The sequence below is a fragment of the Pyrgilauda ruficollis genome, unplaced genomic scaffold (assembly GCF_017590135.1).
Source record: "Pyrgilauda ruficollis isolate IOZ18807 unplaced genomic scaffold, ASM1759013v1 scaffold8, whole genome shotgun sequence".
In the NCBI taxonomy this organism is placed as follows: Eukaryota; Metazoa; Chordata; class Aves; order Passeriformes; family Passeridae; genus Pyrgilauda; species Pyrgilauda ruficollis.
In genome coordinates, this window is record NW_024529932.1 from 12,075,546 (window position 1) to 12,100,549 (window position 25,004).

At 42.6% G+C, this 25,004-nt stretch overlaps 1 protein-coding gene across 1 annotated transcript in view; it reads left to right on the top strand.

The window, feature by feature from the left end:
- Positions 1–25,004, top strand: part of MAML2 (mastermind like transcriptional coactivator 2) — a 208,717-nt gene that overhangs the window by 140,812 nt on the left and 42,901 nt on the right. Inside the window, exon 2 of the mRNA XM_041487258.1 lies at positions 3,109–4,557. Within this exon, the coding sequence (XP_041343192.1) occupies positions 3,109–4,557 (1,449 nt within the window). The remainder of the gene's footprint in view (positions 1–3,108; positions 4,558–25,004) is intronic.

Genomic DNA, 25,004 nt, shown 5'->3' on the forward strand with positions numbered 1-25,004 from the left:
TGCTTTATTTGGGTAAAAATGGCTTGAGTACTGACTTCTAGTCAGTAATGAAAAACATGATTGCTAGAAAAATGCAAAGATTTCAGTGATGGTACCCTGGTCCTTTCCTTTCTGAAAAGAAAACAGGCATAATGCTGGGGCAGCAGTGCCCCACAAAAGGCAGTGTTCAGAGAGACTTGTGATGAATGCTGCTCATCTTCCTGAAGAAACAGTCCCCTGAAGCCCCTCCCTGACATGTAATTGGTAATAGCTCAGTGCAGGAGGTAGAGGGGACTTCATCCCTGTGGGCTGCTCACATCCTTCCCATGCCCTCTCCCTCCATATCCTGAATTCATGGGGGGATGTTGAAATCAGGACCTTTGTAGCAGCCTCAGTGAAGTCCCCTCAGTTCCCTACACATTTGCAGCCTCACTTGCTCTCATTTCTTCTTTAAGGTGTGGACATCTATTGACTGATGGTGTTGTCAGCATTCCAAGAGTTATGTGTGCAAGGTTTCGGGGAGGTGTAATGAGTTACCACTTGTTATTCTTTAGAAATGTACAGTCCCCTTTTGGGTGGGCAGATGCCATGAAACCAGGAGTCCTCCAAGCCATGCTAAAGGGTGGGGGGTGCTTGGTATGGGAATCTATCTGGAGATCATGGTGCTCTGCCTGTCTCTGCTGATGAATTGTGTGCAGCAAACCACTTCCCAGCTCACCCACCTCACCCTGCTATCTGCTAGAAGCCACTGCAAATGCAGGAGAAAAGCAGACACTACGCACAGCACAATGTAACACCTGCATTTTCACATGTGTCAGAAAGCTTGGTGCAGGTGCCCTGAAAATGTGGAGTTTTTTAAACAGCTCCCTCTGCTTCAAAATGTCAAGCAAACCCCAATTAACTCAGAAAGTCATATTAACCACATAAAACATATACATATGCAGATGTACTCTGTTCAGCCTTTCTGTCAGCTACACATCTGAAAGCAAAATGTGCTGCCAAGTCATGTATTCTGATGACCTGCGGACTTCCCCATTTCCCAGGAAGATGAATTTGAGTGTACGAGCATGGTTTCTAATAAACACACTGACAGCAAAGATGATGGTAAAAGGAAGTGCAACTTACCTTTTTTTTTGTTCCAAAGGAAAGTACAGTGACTCATGTGTCAGAAGGAACATGCTAGTCCAAGACAGTCTGTGCTCTTTGCAATGACCACCAAAACCTCTCCCCAGTGAGGAACACCTAGTTACAATTAATTACTCTTGCATGCACACAGTCTGTAGACTTATACAAGTAGGCATCAACATGTTTGTCCTTATGAAAACATGAATCTGTGATTTAAAAGCTGGAAAGTTAACTTGAAATATGAAATGGGATTTTCAGTGTCAGAGAGAGAAGTTGCAAACTTTATTTTAAAGGGCTAAACTCAGTGACCTGATGATGCAATGGAAGAATTTGTGGGTTTGGAGGAAATATGTATTTCTCGGTTAAACTCTTTTCAAGCAATTAATTGATATTCACACCAGAATAAAATTTTTCACATCTGGGAAGAGCTTTTACCTACAGTTACGCCTGAAACTGAAGGGCATAGAGGCCACAATAGAGTATTGTGTACCCATGGACTTCTGTACATGAAACAGCATAATGAAAAGAATGTGACTGGAAGATCTCATAAATCATCCTTCCTCACTTAACTGGAAAATTAGAGTTCTCAGTTCTCTGTGCCCGTTGCAGCCTCCCAAGGTATCTCAGTTTGTACAGGCATTATTTTCTCACAGGCACACACAGGTATTTCTGAGATGGCATTGTCCTGATGCCTCCAGGGCCATTGCACCTCTGCCCAAGTGCAGAAAGGCAGAAGATGAGCTGTGTTTTTCACTGCTTATTTTCCTGGCATTGCTCATGGCTGAAACAGGGACAATGTGTGTTGGTTCTGCAAGGGCTGCATGTGCACACTCCTCGCTGTGTGCCCCTTTGGTCATGGAATCACAGAATCATTAAGGTTGGAAAAGACCTCCAAGTTCAAATGTACAGGGCTAAATATAGGACAGCTGCCCTTGTTTTAAAGTGATCTGTTCTTTTATGAACTGTGTTCAAAGCAACTCCTCTTGAGTGCATCTGCATCTTACTTGAGGGCATATGTATCAAGTCCAGGCTTTTCAGCTCAAGGGACTGACATCTCTGTTTTCTGTGCATGGGGTGGGAATTTGTGTGTACAGCCACAGCAGATGAGTAGATCAGGCAGATCTACTATCAGACAGAGCCATGAACCTCTTTTCCTTCAGTAGGCCCACAGGGCTGGCGAGCAAATGGAAGTATCACTGTAAATATTCAAGGAAAAGAAAACAGAGTTACAACTCTCAGAGCAGTGTTGAGTGGACTGTATGTTTTATAAGAGATGTTTCAGGACATAAACAATAAGGGCTTAATGTACTAACATACATCTTTGGGAAATAATCTGGCAGTAAGAACATCAGGGGCCAGACCCTTGGCTGATATAACCTGACATGGCTCTAGTGAACTCATGCTCAATTTTCAACAAATTAACATCTAGAATTTTTAATTATACACATCTCTGGCCAGTGTAAACCTATATGAGCTAAGGATGCCTTGATCTTGTGTGTGTCATTATAATGTGTTCAAGGACTTTTGGACTCTACAGGTGTCAAAAATGGTTTTTTTGATCATATACCAAAATTGGGAGAATGAAAAGCTGCACCACTGGATAGGCACAAGGGCAGATTTCATGACTGCATTTGTCTCTGTTGTCTAAAGTACTTTAGATCTGTCTGGCACAGCTAGATTGGAGTAGATCTGGAGCAAAGGGGCTTTACCAACTACAGCTCTGACTACCTCCCTCCCTCATCACACCTATGAGGGGAAGGGGGGTCTGTGATGAACAGGAGGCAGCACTGCTCAAAAAGTGCTGATGGCAAGGGTGGAGATGGCAGGGAGATTCACCACTTAAAGCCTATTTGCCTACAATTTTGCACAGCTTCATTGACAAAAAAAAAACCCAGAGGAGCTTTCTGAACTAAGCAGTGCTGACCTGACTGTTGCCTTTCAAGCAATTAAATTAGTTCTTTGATATTTATCTAATGATTTTTTTTTTGTCTCTGCTTCTTTCAGCTTCAAGGCTCCTTGAAGAGAAAGTTGGTGGTAAATCTGTCACCTGCCAACAAAAGGCCCAATGGTGTTTCAGAGAGCTCTTTCCTTGACATTAAGAGGATAAGAGTGGGTGACAATATCCCAGTGGGACAAGGTGGACAACATGTTAACAATTGCCAAAGCCAGTCAATGTCAGGAACTATGACTGTGGGGCAAGGAACACAAAGAAAGGCCAGTAGCCTAGCCAACAATACCCATGCTAGTGGGAATGACATGTTCAATATGACTTTGAAAGAGGTAAAGAAAGAACCAGGAGAAACAATGTCCTGCAGCAAACACTTAGATGGCCAGACATCCCATGAGAACATGTTCCCTAACAGATATGGGGAAGACTCATGGGACCAAATGATGGATCTTGAGCTTCAGGAACTGTTTAATGAACTGACTAACATATCGGTGCCACCAATGAGTGATGTTGAGCTAGAGAATATGATAAATGCCACGATAAAACAAGATGAGCCATTCAACATTGACCTTGGGCAGCAGAGCCAGAGGGGCCCTGTAAGATCTCTGCAGATGGATAAGATGGTGATAAAAAGTGAGTATGCAGCTGGCATGAATCAGGCTCCTGTGGGCTCCCCACAGATGAGGCCTTCTTCTACAGGTCCAGCCTTCACCATGGCTTCCACTGCCATGTCTGCCTCTTCACCCATCCCCTCGGTGCCTCAAACACAGGTGTCGCAGGTTTCTTCTGCGTCCAGTCGGCCATTGCCTAACTGGCCGGATGTGTCTCATGCACAGCAGCTCAAACAGATCGCAGCCAATCGGCAGCAGCATGCCTTGATTCAGCAGCAACAGCAGCAGCAGAACCAGACAGCCAACTGGTCCACTCTGTCTCCATCAGGACCTTCCCCTGGACCCTTTGTGCAAGAGAAAATCCCCAGTCCCTCTTTTCGCCAGCAGCAGTTCAGCCCACAGAGCTCAGCAATGCTTGGGGTGCCAGTGAATGGAAACCAGACAAAAGGGATGAACAACTATGTTTATAAACCAACCACTCCCCAGAGCAATCCCATGGACATAATCATGCAACAGAAGCCTCAGGACCTCAACAGAAACTTTATCAACAGTGCTCAGCCACCTCTAGAGCAGCATCATGGCAACACAAAGCCTTTGTTTCACTTCAACTCAGAGCAAACAAACCAGCAGATGCCTTCGGTTTTGGGTTCCCAAAACAAGCCTGCCCTTCTGCACTACACCCAGCAGGCACAGGGTTCAGCTCCCGTGCAGCAGCCACAGCAACAGCAGCAACAACAGCCGCAGCCACAAACTGCTCAGCCTCTCCCAAACCAGTCTCTCCAGAGGCCGCCTAATGTAACCCTAGCAATGCAGCAAAAAATGATGCTTCAGAAAATGCAGCAAAGCCAGCAAATCTCAGGTTTGCAGTATCCAGTCTCTCAGCAGCACAGACAGGTAAGACAAATTCCTCCTTCTTTGTTACAGAATCATTCTGGTCCAAGTAATAAAAAGGCTTTTCCAGCCTGGCCTCATTCCTCCAGGAGATGTGTCCTAGTGGCACTTAATGACCCCCTCAGCATGCACTTCTGCAGAGCTGGTGATGGCACATTTAGCACCTATTCAGGTGTATCATGGATGCACATTTAGAAGAATTTCAAGAAGCACATGCTCATAACACTTTTCTCTTCATGCAATGGAATGAATATGTCACTGCTATATCTTATGTAGATACTTGTCAGAAAGGTGAGATAATACGATAGATGCAAGTGTATTTTGGAGTCCTATCTAAGCTTTTCTCGCTTACAAAAATTTAGGCTGTATTAAAAGTCAAAATTTTAATGAATTCCTATGTTATCTTAGATTGCGTGCTTTACAATGTTAATTTTTATGCCATCATTTTTCTCAGGGAGGCAGGGTTAGGAAATTCTGTTTTTAGATATCTTTTGACTGATATGACAAAAAATACTGTTTGCACATTTGCTATTGCTTTGGCAAAGAAAAACTAAGATTTATCTGTGAGCTTTCTAAACACCCATCACACTTCTGGGAATATTCTGTGGATAAAATACATGCTGAGAGATGAAGGAGAAGGTTGCCACAGATATGTCTGCAATTATATTCCATGTAGCCAGCTCCCACTGTGTTATCATGAGACAGTACCCTGACAAGATCTGCTGTTTTAGCTTAGTTGTGCTATGCCAAGTCCCTGTGCACCCAGGTCTCAGATCCCAAGTTTCAGACCTGCCAATCAAAGTGAGAATGTGCAAACCTGCTGTACTCCAGAGTCTGGAAACTAGGTGCAAAACAAGTAAAACATGTTTGACCTTGGAATGTTTAGGCAACTCTTAGTAGTTTAGGTGGGATTTCATCTCAGCATATTTGAAGATATGGAATTGCAGTATAGGTGTGGAGATCATTTGTAGATGTGAAAAAAGCTGTAAGAAGCTACTTAAAAATGAAAGCCTAAGTTTTCCATGGGCTCCCAGAAAGTAGCACTGTGAACGAATCTTTCCAAGCAGGAGTTTCTTCACCAAACTGGATGAACAGGCTGATGCTTTAAAAAGAGTAAATACAGTTGTATGCCTGCACACCTTTCTCCTTTTAACTCTTTTAAATGTCCCGAGCAACTAACCATGACTTACTCCAACCTTTAGCAAGAGGTACCAGGTGAAGCCTATGGGCAGGTGTGAGAAATTGCTTTGTTGAAAGATGCTGTAGAATGAGCGTTTGCAGGATGCAGACACAGTTTTGCTGTTTTATAGGAGGCATCTGCAAGCTGTTCTTCTTGAGCCACTGTGTGCTCTCTTCTTAGGTGCATTTCCCCATTCTCTTAATAGACTGGCAGACAGATGAATTTTAACAGTTCCTTCATTCAGCCATCGTGAACCTTCCAGCAATCTGTCATCACGGGGGAGACAGGCAAGACTTCTGCAAACACTACCGTTTTTCTGAAAAAAATTGCAGGGTCACATTCTGGAGAGGCATAAAAACATGAGAGAAACTCTGCTTGAGCTAATGTTACCTACTTGCTCTTGGGCTGCTGCTCAGGGAGGCCAGCCAACCAGATGGGACTTGGCACCTTGGCCCTAGTAGTACTTGAAGATTTACCACGAGTGTGGCAGGATTTCTCACCTGTGTGGCCACAAGATCTTTAGTTTAGGAAGCTTCTCCTAAGTGAACTTTGCTGAGTGCCTAACTTTAGATATTACACCAAGGAAGGGGTTTTGCCTATCATCACAGATTTCTTTTTGCCAACTGATTTTCCAGTGTTTCTTGTCATCTGACCACCTCCCACAGCACAGTTGAGAAGCTTGGAAGCTTTTTAGACACAGATTACAGGGCTTTCGCAGTAAGGATGCTGTTTTTTCTATGCTCTAGAGAGATAACTGCTTTTTTTTTTTAGAGATCCCTACCAGTTGTTCCAAAGTGCTGATGAAGTTCAGAACATCATTTATGTCTCTCTCAATTAGAGTATTTTGTAGTTGCTGGAACAATATTTAGAAATATAATTGGTCCATGAATTACAGGGTTTTTAAAAGGTTTGAATGTAACTGTTTACCTAGCAGTATTTATGAGTCCTGTGCACCCTTTAGCACCTGCCTGCACTGCTGCAAGAACACACCAAGCCCTTGGACAGGGCGTGCTTGCCACATAAATCTAGATATTAAATTGGAGGGGGAGGAGACACTGCTAGTATTATCTTCCAGTAAAGACAACAAAGGTCAAAGCGACCTTGTGGGTCGACTGCTGCTGATTTTAGCAATGGGGACATTACCTCATTTAGGCTGCATAGCCTGCTTTTCTGAAGGATCATCTCCCACCTCTGAGTATTTCTACACATCATTAAAAGTAATGCATGATTAATTACCAGCATTTACTAATTAACTTCATGATTAATATTTATTTTACTCATGCTCTATTTCTGCTTGAGGAATCAAGATTTGATTTTGCTTGGTATCATTCAGCTCCTCCTCAGATCATTATAGGACCATGTCACAACTCACTGCAATGCTTTGTAGCTGGTACTGTGAAGGCACATTCACAAAGGACTGCTGTGACACTGCCATCAGAAATCACTGACTGGAACACTCTAAGTTCACATTTTTAGCAGAACTAGCTCTCCCTCTGGATTTTTTGCTCCCCAAGCTTTCAGATCCCCCAAACCCATATGAGCTTGGTTTTATCAGTCCAAACTGGTTAACTGGAAATGTAAGGCTTACAATTTCTCTGCTTGTCACATTCCCTTTGTGTCAATTGAAATAAACTTACAGAGGGATTTGCTAATTAGATGTCTTTTGCCTCTAGGGAAAAGTCATAAAAATGATGGAAATTGTCTTGGTTTCCTGGAAGGTTGATCTGAATGAAGGGTTTGATTGCCTCTGTCCTTTATTCTCCATTGTTCTGGGAAAGATTTCTTTCTGTTGTCTATCTGAATGCAACATACACATAGTCATGAAAAAACTCATAGAAATTCAACACTCTCTTTGTTCAGAAAACACTTAGAAGCTCCAAATTCTATACAGCTTTAATCAGGTCTGTGATACTTCTATGGAGCCTCAGCTGAAAATCTGTAACTGGGCCTGGGTAAAAGTCTAACTTTACCCTTTTGAAGGAATGCAGTCCAGTCAGTGAGAGATGCTTCTGAAGTAAGACTTAAGATTTTTGAACTGAAGACTTGATGTTTTTAACTAGTCCAAGAAATTCCTCACACATTTGCAAAGTTTTTGATCAGCCATTATATTTGTTGAATAAGATCTATTACTTTTCTGTGAAGAAGTAAAAAAATAAAAACAAAACAAAAAGACCCAAGAAAAAAACAAACCCACAACAACAACAAAAAAAGCTTGTGTCTACTAAATAAAATATTATTCATCCCCTTCTGGTTTTGACCTAAAGCCAAATTAAACTCAAGGATTTCAAGTTGAATTTTTCTCCAATTGTTTTTATTCAACTTCATTTGCTCAAGGGAAGGGAGAATAGAAGGCTGAGCTCATGAGAACAGGAACACTAAGACAGCAAGGCCACTCCATCTGCTACATGTGGGCATGTGTCCTATTTAGGCTTGGCTTTGGAGGCAAGGATAACACAAGGGATCGTGAGAGCTTCACCCCCCACTTTACATGAACAACCAGTGGTCCATATTTTTAAGGCTCTGGATGCATCAGTGTAGATACAACCCACAACAGTGTTTGCTTGTGGAAAACTCAGGGCCTTGTTAGTCCTTGTTCTTTAAGAATTGCTTTGAGGATGGGATCACCTTCTCCTTTTTCATGTCTCTACTCTTTTTCAATAGCCCAAGAATCGTGATTAGTCACAGTTTAAGGGGTGGTGGTGGTATTTGCCCTTACTTGTTCTAATTGGAGCACACCTTAGATAATTTTCTTTACCAGATCTTAACATCTTTACCACATCTTAACAGGCTCCTTTTATGTCCAACCAGTCTTCCTTCCTACTGAACACTGAGCAGTCCCTTCTCCAGTACCAGCTCCTAGCATGTTTTCCCTGTAGGATTACTGATCAGCACTGCACCAAGGGATGTGCCACCACAGGGGAGCTCCAGGTGCTGATGTGACCCCCCCACCCCTTGCAAACCATTCCATTACACCAGCCCTTCCAATGCCCACAGCTTAATATGCATTCATCATTTGCAATATCTCCAAGGGACAGGGTGGTATTTCAGCTAACCTGGCACCTCTGCAGAGATCCTGAAACAGATTCTCCTCTCATTTTCTCCAGTGTAAACCCAGGAAAATTTCATTTCTTTTCAGGAGTGTGTAACTGAATTCACAGCAGCATAGTTAGAAGCAGGATATGACCTTTTTTTTTTTTTTTTTTTTTTTTTGAAAGCATGGGCACCATGTGGATTCAATAAAAAGTATATGTTAAACTTTCAGATAGTTAGGGTGCTATGTGAGGAAGAAGCTCCAGGACCAAAAGAACTAATGTCTTTTTTTTGAAAGTGCAGATATAAAAAACCTCTTATTACCATTCACTGCTGAGTAGTAACTTACATTTCTAATTTAGCCCCTGAAATTTCTCAAAGAAAATGTGTCTACTTTATTAAAATAGTATTTTCCTAAACCTCTGTGTTTACCATTATGGAAGAAAAGAAGAACACATTTTGGTAAGGCAACCTCTCTCTTTTCAAGTGTGAAGGAAGTATTTTACAAATGTTTGTGAAATGAAGAGAGAAAACCTAGAGTAGCTTTTGGTAATGGGTACAAACCAGAACTTGAATTTGACTTAAATCATAAATGACTACGATTCCAGGCGTTTGGAATCTGTAATAATAGAAACTGTTCCATAGTGTAAGAAAATAACAATGTGACCTTTCTCTCAAAGCTCTCTATAAAAATAATATTTGGATGACAGCTTTTCTTGATAGCTCCATTTTGATCACATTCCCTCATACAAGGACTTCTGAATTAAATATTCTGGATAAAAACTTGAGTATGTCCCAGTAACCACCATCAATTGCAGGGTCATAGCAGATTTATGAGCATGAAACCAGAGAGAAAATGTCGTAAGTTCCTGTATTGTCATTATGGACAGTTTTCTTGGTGGTGCTTTATATCATTCATGCTCAGTTTGCTGAACAAAATACATACACAGTCCCACTGTGGACAGTCAGTCCCCGAGGATATTGTAATTCAAAGCTGCAGAGACACTCCACGTTCCATGAGGTTCCATGAAGCATTTACACTGGAAGAATAGTGGGTTATCATCCATGGTCAAAGGCTTCTTGGTTGGGGTGTTTGAGAGGTAGATGAGACAGTTTCTGATGTCTCTTTTGAACGGCTTTTTGAAGCTACTTCCATGAAGGTACCAATGAAAAACATCATTGAGCTTCCCTGGATGAGTTCTTCACTAATGTCAGCACACTTGAAGTCTCATTCATTACCTATTAACATTGTGAAAGTGCCTGGGAGCTCCACTGAGAGGGCAAAATTCCGTGAAGAACTATATAAACTCAGATTAAAAATGGCACCTCTTTCAAAGGGATAGTGTTGATCTGACTTCTGTAAGCTCAAAGATAAGATGGGTATTATGGAAAGAATTTGATAGATATGAACTTCTCCCTACCTGCAGATCTCAAGATGTTGGTTTGAGAACTGCAGTGATCCAAGAGACCCTTCATAACTCAGTCACTTGTCTTGGATGTGGGGGGAAAAAACCTGCTGTTGGAGACAGAGGGTACAGTAAGGTTGTTAGCTGCTTCAGCCCTCTGATTATATTCCACCACCACCTGGAAGGCACGGGCTAGGGAAGGAAAACAGAGGGACAGCCAAGGTACTGAGTGTGTACATAGAAGATGAGGATGGCTGCAAGGAATAAATGGCAACTAAGAAGATCCACAGTGCTGGTGGGTGAGATTACAGTTTACAGGCCCAGGGTGGTAGCATAAAGTGAGGAATCATCATCAAAAACAGGACATGAGTTTGTGCTTATTAGATTAACTGGAAAGGAAGTGTAACAGGACAAGTCTGAGGTAAGGAACTGTGAAGATGGCATGCTGACCAGAAGAAAAGGGGTCAAGGATGCTTCAGGTCTGGTTCTCTGCTAAGGACCTAGTTAGTTTATCTTGATCTGTGGACTTGTCCATAAAGTTATGGTGTCCACCAGGGCTTCTTACCTGGTTGAAGTGAGGATTCCTGCTATTGCTGTGCGTGCATCTGAGGCCAGAGTCAAGCCCTGAGTCAACTTCCTGCAGGGATATTGGAAAGGCAGCCTGGAAAAACAATATAATTCCACAACCATTTGGAGCTGGCATGGTGAAAAACCCTTTCCTGTAAGTTTTTACTTGTTTGCAGGCAATTTATGAGTACCTCAAGACTCAAGAAGTCAAGGAACAAAAAAAAAAAAAAAAAAAAAAAAAATTAACAAGCCCCCAGTTCTCCCTAGAGTCTTCCTATTATTTTAATTCCCCGAAGTGCTCAAAAGTGCTTAGTCCTAGTAATTTGTCTCTCTAGGGGTTCAAAATGAAGGAACATTTTAATGGCAAAAATTTATTCCTCCACTCAGCCACTTTTACTGCTGGTGTTTTTATGGTGGAGACCTGCCCCAGGCCACAGATGACTGTTGTTAAGACAGCAACAGACCTAGTAATGTTCTTTTAATGTGAGTTTTCACGGGTGAGTTTACCATTTGAATGTGATGCTGTTCCAGAAAATCAGCCAGATGCTCCAACAGAACTATTCCAGAACCATCTGCCTGCTTCATTTGCTGCATGCCTGTTTCTGGTAATGTACACACACAGTGTAAGAGACAGGTTTTGCCCTGAAGAATTTATAATCTAAATAAGCAAGCTAGCCAAATGTTGAGATGAAGGAAATCTTACTGTATATTTTATATATTCTTGTGTATTTGGGGAAAGAAATAAAGAAGGAAGATGTCATTCAAAGCTGTTACAATCAATCCACTGGAGTTGTTGGATATGCTTACCATTGCAGAAAGATCTTCTGACAGAGTCTGGAGTTGAACCAGACCCAGTGAATCAGTAGAAAGCACCAGAATTGAGTAAAAGGAGAGATATTTATCCCTCTCTTTCATACCAGATATCTATTTCATGTGAACCCCCTAAGCCTCCTGTGTGACCAGCGAGGAAGGCACTCTCAGAGTACCCGAGCGAGGTGCATGGTGGGGAATAAGCTCGCTGGAGAAGAGTCTGAGCACCCATGAGCCCAGCTCTGTGCTCTGCCTGAAAGATGTGTGCAGACTGAAACTTGCTTTCTCACATTGAGTTATGTGGCAATATGTCAATAGAAAGGGAGGACAGAGGCTTTGGACTCTCTTATGTGAGGTTTCACAGTATGGAAGAGCTGGTCTAAAGTAAAAGCTTCAGAAAGGGGCAAGAAGTCCTTCCCCACCCTAGCCTTATGTCTACTTCTTCCTCTGGCACCAGCTCTGGCGCTTTGTCTGAGCTCTCACAAGACCAGCAGAGAACTATCCTTTTTCTCTCATATAGGTTTTCTTCAGCTTGTGGGGTCAGGCAAAGCCAACACCAGCACAAGGGAAGAGGCAGGAGCACCCAGGTGGAGGCTAGAAGCAGAGATGGGATTGCTTCTGCCAGCAACAGTGAGCTGCTAAACTCGCCTCAGGTGGCTGGTGGTGGGGAACCTCACCTAAGGGGGTGTCTGGAGAAGGAGTGGAAGGTGAACAGCTGCAAGAGGGAGACTGGGTGTGGAAGGACAGGACAGGGAGAGTCAGGGAGCAGAAAGTTTAGTGCAAGGGAAAGAAACAGCCAGATGGGACTGGATCCGGAGTAGGGCAATTGGATGGGATGGACACAGCTGTAAGAGCGGGTGGTAAAGGAGTGAAGCACAGAAAGAGTGAGGGTCTGAGGGTAGGAAGAGGCCTGGAAGGTGGTAATACAGAGTGCAAATTGGGCTTGGGTGAGAGGAAATGAGTGAGAAGGATTGGGAGCTCAGGAGGAGAAAGCTGAGAGTGAGCCTGGGTGCAGGTGGAGGAAGACAGGACATCCAAGGGAAATAGTGTGGGAGAAAATGGAGCAGAACAGGAGCTACTGATACACAGGGGACAAGAACCTACAGCCTTTGCAATAGGGAAGTGGAAGATTGTTAACACTTAAGAACTGTTTCTGTATCCTCTGCCAGGAGTAAGTGAAGGAGCATAAGGGTTTCGTGTCCAGTAGCTCCCAAAGCGTCTGCAGGAAGTCTTCAGAACAGGGCAGGAAATGCAGCCCTGAGCCTTTCAAATTGCCAGCTAAAACGAAACACTACACATTTCAGGCCACACTGTTCATCCTGTCAGTCAGGGAGACAGAATAAGCAGTGTATTTGCCCCACTGGGAAACAACTAATATAACCCTTTCCCTTTTTCTTCCTTCAGGGGACCCTACAGCTTCTCCATCATCTACAGCTGCAAGTGTAGCCATTGCATAACCAATTTATAGAACAGAACAGAATATATAGAACAGTTCAGTTGGAAGGGAACTGCAATGATCATGTAGGTTAATTGCCTCACCAAATCAGGGCTGACCAACATTTTTATAAGGTTTAAATACCTCTTAAACACTGACAGGCTTGGGCCATCAATCACCTCTCTGAGAAGGCTGTTTCAGGGTTTGAAGTTTCTTTCTATCTTGCCAAAGATATACACGAGGAAGAATGATAGAGATTGGCCTTCTCAGGCCTTCATAAGAAGCTGTGTAATCCACCTTGGTTGAAAAGTTCCCTGTGATTGACTGATGCCAAAATATTTGCAATAACCAAGGTGTGAAAATGAGGAAAGATGGTATTTTTGTGGATCCAATTTGTTATGTAACTTGTATGAGGGAGAGGGACTGTGAGGGCTTTCTGTAATTCTGTGAAGATAGTTCAGATGTACTCTCACAGACTTTTCTTTTTCCAGTCTTTTCTATAATTTGCAGTGGTTGCAAGCCGGGCCACAGCCCGGCTCCAACTGAGTGATGAATTACTAAAGGATTTAGTGCTTTGGTTCTAGTTAGAAAAGCATCCAACTTTATCCATTGCAGAACTAGATTTCTCCGAAGGACTGTTAACTGCAATCCCAGCTAAAGCAGGTTTTGCTGGGGTGACTCCAGTCTTGTCTGGTTTCAACTAGAATGGGGGGAAAAAAAAATAATTACTTTTTTTCTTTCCTACTGGAACTGGTAAAAGACATGGGAAGACAGAGGGATTAGCAGAAGTATTGGGAGCTTCACAGCCTAAGTGCAAAACAGAGTGGGAGGAGGGAGGGTGGGAGCAAATTCTGGCTATCCATCCTTAATCCAAAGCCGCCTGCTCCTTCCCAGGCTGTACTTCACTGTCATACACTTGCAAATTCACTCCAGGAATGAAAACAGACTAACTTTAAGCTTGTTCCCAAAGCTGCAAATTTGTCCCTGCTGGGTGTTAATTTAACTGCTTCCAGGGCACCAGGATGTCTACTGGTGCTCACTGGGCTTGCTTTCTTCTTTTTTTTTTTTTCACACATCTGGTGTTGTGAAAACTTCCAAGGCACCACACAGGAGAATGATGAACTGACCACTTTTAACCCTTTCTGCAGCATACTAAGCATGCTACCTGTCTCTCTTCACTCCTTTCTCCCTACCACAGACTCCATGGGCCTGATTATGCATGGGATCCATGCACACTAAAGTGGGTCTTACGAGTATTTCACAGGCTGAGAATTGAGATTTTCTTCAGCTCCATCATTCTCTGTTTTTCCCGTGAACATGAACAAACCTAGCTTAACAGTAATAACTAGACTTCAAAAATTTCCAGCAGGAAGAAATGTATTTGCGGCAGGGAGAGGTTTTTTCCAAAATACTTCTTGTTTCCAAAATCCTTCTTTTTTCCATTTGCTTTTATCTAGTGTTGCCACCTCCCAGCAGGGAGGGCGTTCAGTGCAATAGTTTCGCTCACATTATGGCAAGTGGTGGCCTTTTCCTGTTGGTTTTTCATCGCTGCCATTTGTTCACTAATGGCATTAACTGTTTATCTCCTGCATCAACTGAACCAGAGCAAATCCAGAACAATCTGGGTGTCTCATTTCCAGGCATAGCTGTTAAACTCTTCCTGGCTTTTGCCACTTGGTTTGCTTTCTGTCAAACAAATTGTTTGCGTGACCAGCTCACTTGTTTCACTAACATATTCCTAGCAAAGGCATACAAACTAGCTTTTTTTATCTTTGGCAAAGGCTTCCTAAAAAAAAAGCCAAAGGTACTCTTCCATTTTGGCCTGTTGTGCCATGCCAGCCTCATGGCACAAGGAGCATGCAGTCTTCTTTTGCTGTCTTCCTCTCAGCCCTATCATTACTGTGAATCCTGCAGCTCTCATACTGTGTTTCCAGCCCACTGACTCTCCATTTTCAGCCCTTCTTCCTCTTCAGCACCCAGTTGAAGAGCTGAAACAGCATCGAGAAATATCTCACAGCCATGTGGGCTGCTGCACACAGTGAGAAAGCAGCAGCACTATCCTGCGGGTCTATGCAGGAGACCCAAGGGTGCCACAGTCCTTGATTTTGGCATCTTCTCCATGTAGGGCTTTCACTGCTGAGTTTATTTTTAAGAGAACTAAATAACTCTTGGTTCACAAATTACAGGCTTCCTTGGTAAACATGAAAGCCAGTTCATGGGCTAAGTACAGCTGTGTTGTCAAAATCTTGTTTCGTATTTGAAGTGCTATCAAGGCCACCCATCCTTTTCAGAAGCACTGCTTGGTGGGCCAAACTCCAGGGCCCCAGGCTTTTAATCCTCCAGAAATGCTTCCTGGAGTGTTGGACTCACCATCTGAAAATACTAAGGAAATTGGGTTTTTGGAGGTACAAACATTCATCTCTCTATTAAAGCCTGATATTTTTAAAGCTGCAAAGTAGGACTTACGTGCCCATAGCCAAATTATTTATGCAGATATAGAGAATGTTAATCCAAAAAACATATAGCTTTAACATATCCACCTCTGTTTTTCTTCTGACAAGTTTTCCAACCAGTGCACCTAGTAACCACTTTTGATATTGGCCATAAGTAAATTTAGGCTGGAAATTAACAGCACATTCCCAATTGTTTGGCTTTCCTGAGGAGAGTGCTGGTGGCCAAAAATCTTACCGCTTTTAAGATAAAATTCAGAATAAATGTTGGATATGTCTGAGCCGGGCACTCACTTTATAAATGGGATTCTTTTCTTCCCCTCTGCTTTCACAGCAAAATACAAACTAGTCCTCTGACTGGCACCTCATATTGTCCCTTTCTTTGTTGGAACCAAGTGGGGATCTGTGGAGACCACCTCTAAGTGGAGTAGATGTCCCATGGCTAGGGACACCAGATAGATATACAGGCATTTATTTGTATTATTCATTTAAATATACAGTCTGTTGTGAGGATATCTTCCCTCTCCTCCTCCAAAAGAATCCAAAAAAAATCAAAAGCTAGTCAGTTGGTACAGTAATTGTATATAAATCTGCACATGAAACATTAATTAAAGTCAAGGTGTGGAAAAATTAAAAAAGCTAAAAGAACTTCGGATATTTGTGTGAAGATCACTGTGCTTGATACCAGGGAATATAGAAATGTTTGGACTGTTTGCTCAAATGGGCACAATGTTAATGAATCATTTAATCACCTTCATTATGTTCTTTCAAACAGAGGAGAATACTATACAAAACCAACCCTGACAAAAGCAACATATAAAGCCCAGAGGCAGTTGTGAGCCTGCTAATTAGATAACTTTGTCTTGATATTTGCATTTGAGCCTATGGATCTGGACAACATAGTGTATTACTCTCAGGGCAAGAAGCAAACAAAGGGCTGCTGCCCCATGTCCTCTCGAATGATGTTTCCAAGGTGCCTTTTGCTCTCTCTGTCCCCCAGAGTAAATATCTGGAATAGTCATTATTGTGCTTTTCCCAAATTTTTCTTACATCTCTGGTCTTTTTGTGGCAACAAAACAATGCAAAAGCTGGAATTATGCTATAAATTACTTAACAACAACAACAACAACAACAACAACAACAAAAAGACATAATGCCCAGATTTTGTGTTATTTTAGCCATGCAAATGCTACAAGCAAAAACTAAACCAAATTGAGTTCATGTGCAAATATCGGTAGGAACAGAGATAGTAGTGATAGCAGAAGTAATGAAATTATGTAATATATGCTAATTGTTTTCTACACACTAATTCATCCATAAAGCTTCTGTGAAGTGAATAACTATTAACTGTTCTTTAAAGGTTAAAAATTGAGATGGTGAGATCAACACTTTTTTCTAACACAGCTGGTGAAGTGAAAGCATTTACTAGACATGTGGTGGTTCTAAAAAGGTGTCTTCATACAAGGTGGCTGAATTGAGGAGAGATGAAGTAGATCAGTATTTGTGAAAACAGGCCATCAGTTTAAATTCGTAAATATGACTTTAAGTTTAGTCTTCAAAATAGGATTGGATTCAAAATTAGCATAAACTTTGCAGGTTTTATAAAAATTTTTAAAATTATAATGTTTTGACCAAGTGCTCCCCTGTTAAAACTTCGGATAGACAAGGATTTCTACAAATCTCAAAGTATTTTGAGGAAACTTTTAAAGATTTAGAAGTTTCAGCAGCCAAAGTGGTCAGAATTTAATTTCATTAATATTTAAATATGTATGGCTTAAACCATTTAAAAAATTCATCGGTTTACATTCTGTGCTGGGGAAGACTGTATCTGTTGATATTCGTCCATGATGAAAATGAGCTCATGCACACTACAGTAGAACCTTAGTGCTTCACAAATGACAAATAGATGCAAGGTAAGAGCTACACTTCAAATGTAGAGCACAGGGGAAACTGATTTCACACCAAGACTTCTGAATTTGCATCTCAGCTACTTCATATATGTCTATTTACACAAAAGGGAATATATTTTCATGGGTGATGATGAAGAGGGCAACTGTCTTTATTGAAATGTTAATCAAAATATTGTTCTTAATTGCTGTATTCCATAAGAAACAGTTTAAAACAAAAGGTACATTTAAATATTTTAATTTCCTAGCCAATGCTGTCAAATATTGGGAGGAAATCAGGTTTTTGTTCCTTGTTCAGACTCTTCAGGCGAAAAAAGGTCTGCCTTTTTTTTTGCCATCGGTTCAGGGTGTTACTGAGTTCCTGTGAGAAATGTCCTCTAGTGAATGAGAAGGAAACAAAGCCTGTGCTCACCTCAAATTCCCTCCCCAGTTTTGTTCAAAACAGTGATGAAAAGGGCAGGAGTCAGTGTGGTAGAAGCGGGAAGTGTGCACACAAACACACATGTACATACACAGACATCCTGCACCTCTAGCTGTTCCCATCCCAAACAACCTGTGGGTCCATCTCAGGCAACACTGGCAGGGAAGAAACATCTTCCTGCAGTTAATCTGAGACTTTTCAGACAATGAGTGTGAGAGAGGACATGTGGACAAAGATCATGAATGACATGGGGAAGACAAACTGGGAAGAAATAATCACTGTCTCCCAGCAGGAAAGTTGTAGGCACCTATTGATATCATCAGGCAGCAAAACAAGCCAGAGGAAGGCATCTTATCCCTAATATCAGAGAGCACTTCCTGTAGGAATCTTTGCTGCTTGATCACAGCAGAAAAGATCACTGATACAAAGTGTGCCAGAAATGGTGCCTGGTTGGGGGAAATCCCTCTTAGCCATGTCTCCCCCAAAGTTTACAATTACCTGACCTACAGACCCTCACTGTGGCAGTATTTTTTTTTCACTTGATTGGTCTCAAGTTGACCTGGCCCATTTTGGCCCAGCAGCCCCAGACCTTGTGAAAGCGGATGTACTGTTGGCTTTTCAGCTCTGCAGCAGGCACAGTGATGATCGGGAGCTGCACCTCTTGGAAAGTTTTTTCAAAGATGGGAGCTCTAGGAGAGCTCAGCAGCCCCAGAAGTATGTGCACACTGCTGTATGTGCTCTTTCTGCTGCTGTCTTCAGGGCAAGCTTAATGACTGCTTTCACAGGGTGACACAAATATCCTAAGGAGCACAAGCAACAGAAGGGAAATGGTGATTTTCAGCCATTTATACCTTATCCAAACTGGAATGGCATTTCATGGAGAAGCCAAAAGCAATAGTGTCAAGGCCTTGCTCGCTTCCAAATATTTCTTGCAAGAAATGAAGGAAATTAGATTTATAAATGAATTATGGCAGAATCCTCTTCAAGGAGAGTTTGTAAAGCCACCATAATACTAAAGTCTGCTTTTTACATTATGTTCATAAGATTTCTGTTGATCACTAGGGTGATCTGGGGAAATAGTGACAACAAAACCATTTACTCCTCCCTGCCATCGCAAGTTTTTAAGCAAAAATTTTGTCTCTGATTCAGGTGGAGATCTCCTTTATATCATTATGACCATAGGAAAGAATTTTTAATAGAAGAAAACTTTAATTACATCTTCAGACCACTTTGGTGTAACAAGGACTTAGTGTTAATAAGAATCAGGCTTTAGGTGTTCCAAATGCTTTTTAAAAATAACACAACAACAATGTGCAAAGTAAACTCCAAGTTATTAATTCGAGAGTAGTATGAGCAGCAGCAGCAGTAAAGAAACCCAATATATCCATCAATCAACACTGTGGAAGCCTGTTTGTTTGCACTAGTTAGAAAGTGATGAATAGGTCCTCTGTGTAAAACATTCAGCTTCAGTGTGAGAGGGCAATAAATTATGTTTGTTAATTTTATATGCCATACATATAAAATCACTAAAAATTGTCACTACACTGTGATGGTGACTGAAAGGTTTGGTGCTGTAGAACCTTTACACAGTGCTTTTTCATCTCCACAAATGAAGGTCTCTGGTATTTCCTGCATTTCAGGGAATATGATATAAAAGGCCTGGAGGAAGAATTTCACCTACTAATCACTCAGGTTCCCAGCTGCCTCACTGAACTATACTTACCTAAATATGATGCTTCTCACTTACACTTAAAACCCCATTGCCTCAGCAATCATAGGAGGGATAGGGACCTCCAGGGAATGAGTGACTTTGTCCCCCAGGAGGTGCCAAGAGGCTTACCCTCCTCTGGAGAGCTGAGGCAGGTGAGGTGGATGGCCCATCAGGGAGGTGAACAGAGGGGCATGAGCTCAGCCGTGGGGCCAGCCTGTGAGCACAGTCCTGGCCTCTGAGCAACCAGAAAGGAGCACTGAGAGTTTGGTCCCTGGCTAAGGCAGAGAAGAAATTTAGACCTGGGTAGCCAGCATAGGCTATGCAACCACATGTGCTTGGTATTTCACAAGCTGCTTTTCAAACCGCTTTCAAACCCAGGGTCAGGGGGCACAGTCTTTTAAGCCCAAGTTGGACTCCTGCAGTTTGGTTTGTCTTTATCCATGTGAGTTCTTTCCACTTTTGGCTGTGGGCTTTGGCCAGGACAAAACTTTGCACACACACACTTCTGCTTCTCAGAAATTTTTCCCCTCTAGCTAAGCTGGTTGACATTGTGTAGCGTATATTGAAGAAAGGTGCGAAGTCTGCAATAGCACTAAATAGTGCAGGCAAAAGTATGTTTGAGTATTTTTTAAATCATTGCCAGAGAGGAGAAGGCAAGTTTGACAACCCACTCCACTTTTTGGAAGCTCGCTTTGCAGCAGTGTGTATTTCCCAAGTCATGGCAGCAAGAAAATGAGTCTAATGCATGAGATTGTTGCCATGTTTTTAAATGGTGGTGTAAAAACTGTGCTTACTTTCATGGGAATGAGGTTCTTTGCCAAAAATGAGATGCCTCAGCTTCCCCATGGGACTTCATCCTAGTATGGAAGGAATGGAGGGAGCTGCTGTGAGCAGTCAGAGCTGATAGCAGGAATGATCGTGTGCATTTGTGGCAGCCTGTTTGTAAGGATGGAGGAGCAGCTCTGCCCTTGGCAGCAGATGCAGCAAGCCTGGCACAAGGTGATGCTGACAGATCTGCCTGGTGTCCCTGCCTTCACGTGCCAGTGAATATTCCCCAAACCACTGCTTGCTCTTTCCAGTGCTTGGGTGTTGCTCCCACTTATACCTGGGTGCAGATCCAAAGTAATCATGCTGAAACTCACTCTCACTTGCACTTTGCAGGCTGCTGTGACAGAGCAGAGCTCAACTTGCACACACAAGGCAGCACAGCAGGGCATGGCACACTGGACAGTCCCTACAGGGAAAAATCAGGAAGGCTTCACTGTTGGCAGCACTGAGTTTCATCCCCCAAGTTACACAGTAAAAATGAATGTAAAAATAAAACTAGTTTTGTTTGATTTGTTAAACACAATTCATTTCAAAGCCCCTGTCAGCAAAAAGTAATCTTTTCCCTAGCTATTTTTATTTTATCAGAAATGGGGAGAACTCATTAACACTAGTGTTTCGAACTGTAGTTTAATAGAAGGCAGACTAATACAGTTCATTAAAATATGCATGTTTGATGTTTGAGGCAATGTGTGCAGAAATCCTCGGGGAAAGAATACTGTGGAGCTAAAATTATGTTTTTCACAGCCAAATGGCATAATCTCATTACCAAAGTTTTGTGATGAAGATGAAAGGTACACTTAGTAATTGCAAAGGATAAACAGTTTTCTCTCCGTAACTGCCCTTATTACTCATAGATAACAGATCCAGTGTGGACTGTTACATTTCCTTCTCTTCTCTTCTCTTCTCTTCTCTTCTCTTCTCTTCTCTTCTCTTCTCTTCTCTTCTCTTTTCTCTTCTCCTCTTCTTTCCTTAATCACCCACTTTGCTTATGATTCCCCAGCAGTTTCCATGGGCTGGATGTAAGGAATGTGAGAAATTTCTGTTCCCCTATTTCATGGCAGAGGAACATCCTGAAGAGATACATTTGCAAACACTTAGCCTGGTGATGCAGATGTTGCTCAGGGGGGATAAAATTTTAAAAACTGAAATTCTTTTCCATTACTTTTCTCTTATAGCTTTCTGTCAGGCTGCTCAGCACACTGCTCTGCAACCTCTTCCAGCTGGTGAGCCCACATTTTTTCAAGGAAATCCACTGACCCTTTACAGCAAATAGAAACCTTGTTTTCCTTAGTTACCTTTTGACCCTCAGAAGTAATCTGTGGGCTCCTGGGCATCTGATCTTATGCTGAAAACATGATTTAGGAGATCTGAAGGAGAAAGGGTATGTCTGCCAGAAAAGTACAGCTCTTCTAAAAATTCCTCTGACCACATTGTCTTTCGAGAGGGAAAAAAAGGGTCCTTACCTTACCTGCAGGATATGGGAAAAATCCTTTTTTGCCTTTAGTTTAGTGCTGCTGTGGCAGCACTTGGAGTGGGCTTTGGGCTGTGTTCTTACACAGAACTGAAATGAAACTGCACAGTCAAAGCACTGGGCCTGAGTGTGATCTGGCAGATATGAATTTTACATGTACTGGTGGACATTTTGATGGGTACCTACTGGCAGCTTTGGTTCAGAAAGAAAGATGGATTGCACTGTGGGGTTTTTCCTGCTACTTTACAGCTAGCTTGTCCTATCTGTAACTGAGGCTCTTAAATCAGGAACTGACACCATTCCCATGTCCTAAATAATTATATGACCCTGTAGGATTGAGTGATGTGTTAATCTTTTCTAATTATACTATAGTGTATCTCTTATGTTCAAACACGGTCACAAACAGGGCTGTTTCTGCTCCCATGGATGTGGATGGCAGGAAGCCAGCTGGAGCTGCACCAGGTCCCATTTGCAGCCCAGTGACCATGTGTTTGGGGGGAAATTGAAGAGCTTAGGTTCATGGAAGATGCAAGAAAAAATATACTAGAGCAGGATGAGATCTAAAATGATGTTTTGAATGTTCTGTCTCTTTTGCAATCTGATTCCTCATTCATCATGCAAATTTATAATTTTCATGCAATTAAAAAATAATTTCTGTTATGAAAGTGTGTTTGATTAGCTGGTACAGTTGACAGCTAATAAAGCTGTGTGGAATACTCACACACAAAAAACCTTTCCTCCTAGTGGGAAATTTCACTTTCTCCTGAAGAAAAGGCATATTTCCCTTATCATAACCAGAGAGGAGGATGAGAATTTGTTCTTGTTCATCTTTTTAGTGGCTGTAGCCCAAGAACTTTACATAGGTGATCCAAATGTGTTGTGTCATGACATAAAGCCATGACTCAGAAATGTGCCCAGCTGTATCCTCACTGAGGCTGCCACAGTGACCATGTACAAGGGCATTAAATTAGTTGTAGAAATCACAGTCACTCCTCCTTTTAAAGCTCTTGATGCTCCCAGAATGATATGAGTGCCACAGGGTAAATAAAGAACCCAGACCCATGAAATCCAAATACACAGTGGCCTGCCCCACAGTTCCACGTGGGCCAGCACAGCAGTCCCAGCTGCAGGACTGGGTGGTTGTGCCATTCCCTCTCCTTCTTGCTGGTCACAGAGCTGGCTAAAGCCCAGGGGTGGACACAAGTCTGCTGTCAGACAAGCACTATAATCAGTGCTTCGTTTCTGTCATTCAGCAGCAGCAATGCTGCCATTGGAACAACTCCTGTCAGCATACAGTGAGTCTCCACTGGACACAACGCTGGGGTCTGCTGCAAGAGAAACATCCTGCTGTGGGCAAGCCTGGGAGTCCTTCTGCCATCCTGAAGGAGCTTTGGGGCATTCCCTGGTTGTATCACCCCCCTCCTTTACACAATAGAGGTATTTGAAGGTAGCTCAACATGTGTCCAAGTCAGCAAAAGTTCAGGCAGTCTTCCCAAGCCCTCAGCATGCATGGTGGTAGCCAGATCTCCAGAAGTGATTACCAACTTCTGAGGCTGTGAAGTGGAACTGACAAATGCCTGTCTGTGGATCTGAGAAGGATTAGGTCCTCTAGGACCTAATCCTTCTCAGATTCACAAGACTCCTCCCTGGAACAATGCAGGCCACTGGGTCACAGCACTTACAAGCATCTCTTCAGTGTCATAGAGATGCCCAAATGTAGCCCTCACTAGTCTCCTGAGCTTGTGTGTCATGCCTTCCTGGAGGCAAACCTCCATTTCAGGGACTGTGGTGGCCTCTGCCATATCTTGGAAGAGCCCATGCCTAGCAGAGTTTCTTGGATGGATTTGTGATCCCTCGAGGCCTGTCTGCACAGTGGGCCAGAGGGTCTGGGACAGAAAACAAGCCCCAGAGAAGCTGTGCTGCTGGGGATGCACCACACTGTGTGCTTGCCTCCTCCAGCAGCCTGGTCAGAGGCCACGCCATGGCCTGAGTTGGTGCTGTGAGCCATCTCTGTGAGCTGGGTCACTGCCTTGAGCCTCCTCCCTCCATGTGACTCAGGCACATGACTGACACATGGGATGAGTCCTGCGTGTGATTCAGCTCGGCAGAGCTGCTAATGATGGAAGGAACACAACATGAGAGCTGTTGTGTGTTAAAAGGTTGCAAAAATGAGAACTCAAACAGTAGATCTTTTCATGAAATTGCTTAGGCAAGCTGGAGGTCAGGCATTCTAGAGCTCTTCACTTGACAGCTGTCTGTCAGATGCATGTAAGTTGATTTTAGCAGTTAGCATGCACCTGCCATCTCCACCTTTTCCAAAGATTTCGGTGCCAAATGTCAAAAATGGGGGATTTTGAGAATCTGATTTTGAGAGCTGCTGGTGGTTGTCATCCCAGGTTTGATGTTGATTAGCTACAGTCTGAAAGGGTGGATAAATGATTGGTTCATGTAACTGAGAACTGCTACAGAGGCGTTAGCTACAGACTACTTGCTGCTGCCTAAGCACCCAGTTTGTACTGCACTGAAGTCCCTTCAGAGAGGGGTTTGGACTATTGACTGATTCCCTCAGCTAGAAAAGTTCTGTGTTCCAAGCTGACAGGAACCTTGAAGCTGAAACATAAATCAATCCCAGCCCTTGGCAGCAGGGCTCTATCAAAACATGATTCAGTCACCTCTGGAAGGAGGAGTGACTCTATCCCTTCTAGTTAGACTGAGATCTTTCAGAAGCATAGGAGGAGAAAAGTAAGTAAAATAATGGAGCAGGAGAATAAAATGAATGTCTGTTTTGTCTAAATTTCTATTTCCTTTCCAACTTCTAAAGTTTTTGGGGAAAAACATCAAAGATAAGCCTTTGGCTCTATGTAGCATTATTGTGATACTCATTTTGAGGCCAAGTGTCACTGGTTATGGAGAGAAAAGAAGGGAATGAAAAAGATACCTTCTTACTCAACTGATCAGTCCCTGGTGTGCATTGAGTCATAGTTGCTTATTTCACTGACAGAAACAAGTTTTTACTCTTTTTTTCCTCCTTCCTATTAGCAACACATAGCACTGACAGCTAAGGGAGGACTGGATGGCTCACACTCTGGCTCTCAGGTCACTAACACCAGAGTTAACTACGTTTTTATTGCTGCAGTGATGCACAGCCTAGAAGAACACAGTCTGACTTTCAGGCCACAGGTAATGTTCACGTTCTTGGCAGCTGGAAGAAACAAATGAAGGATCTTGCAATGG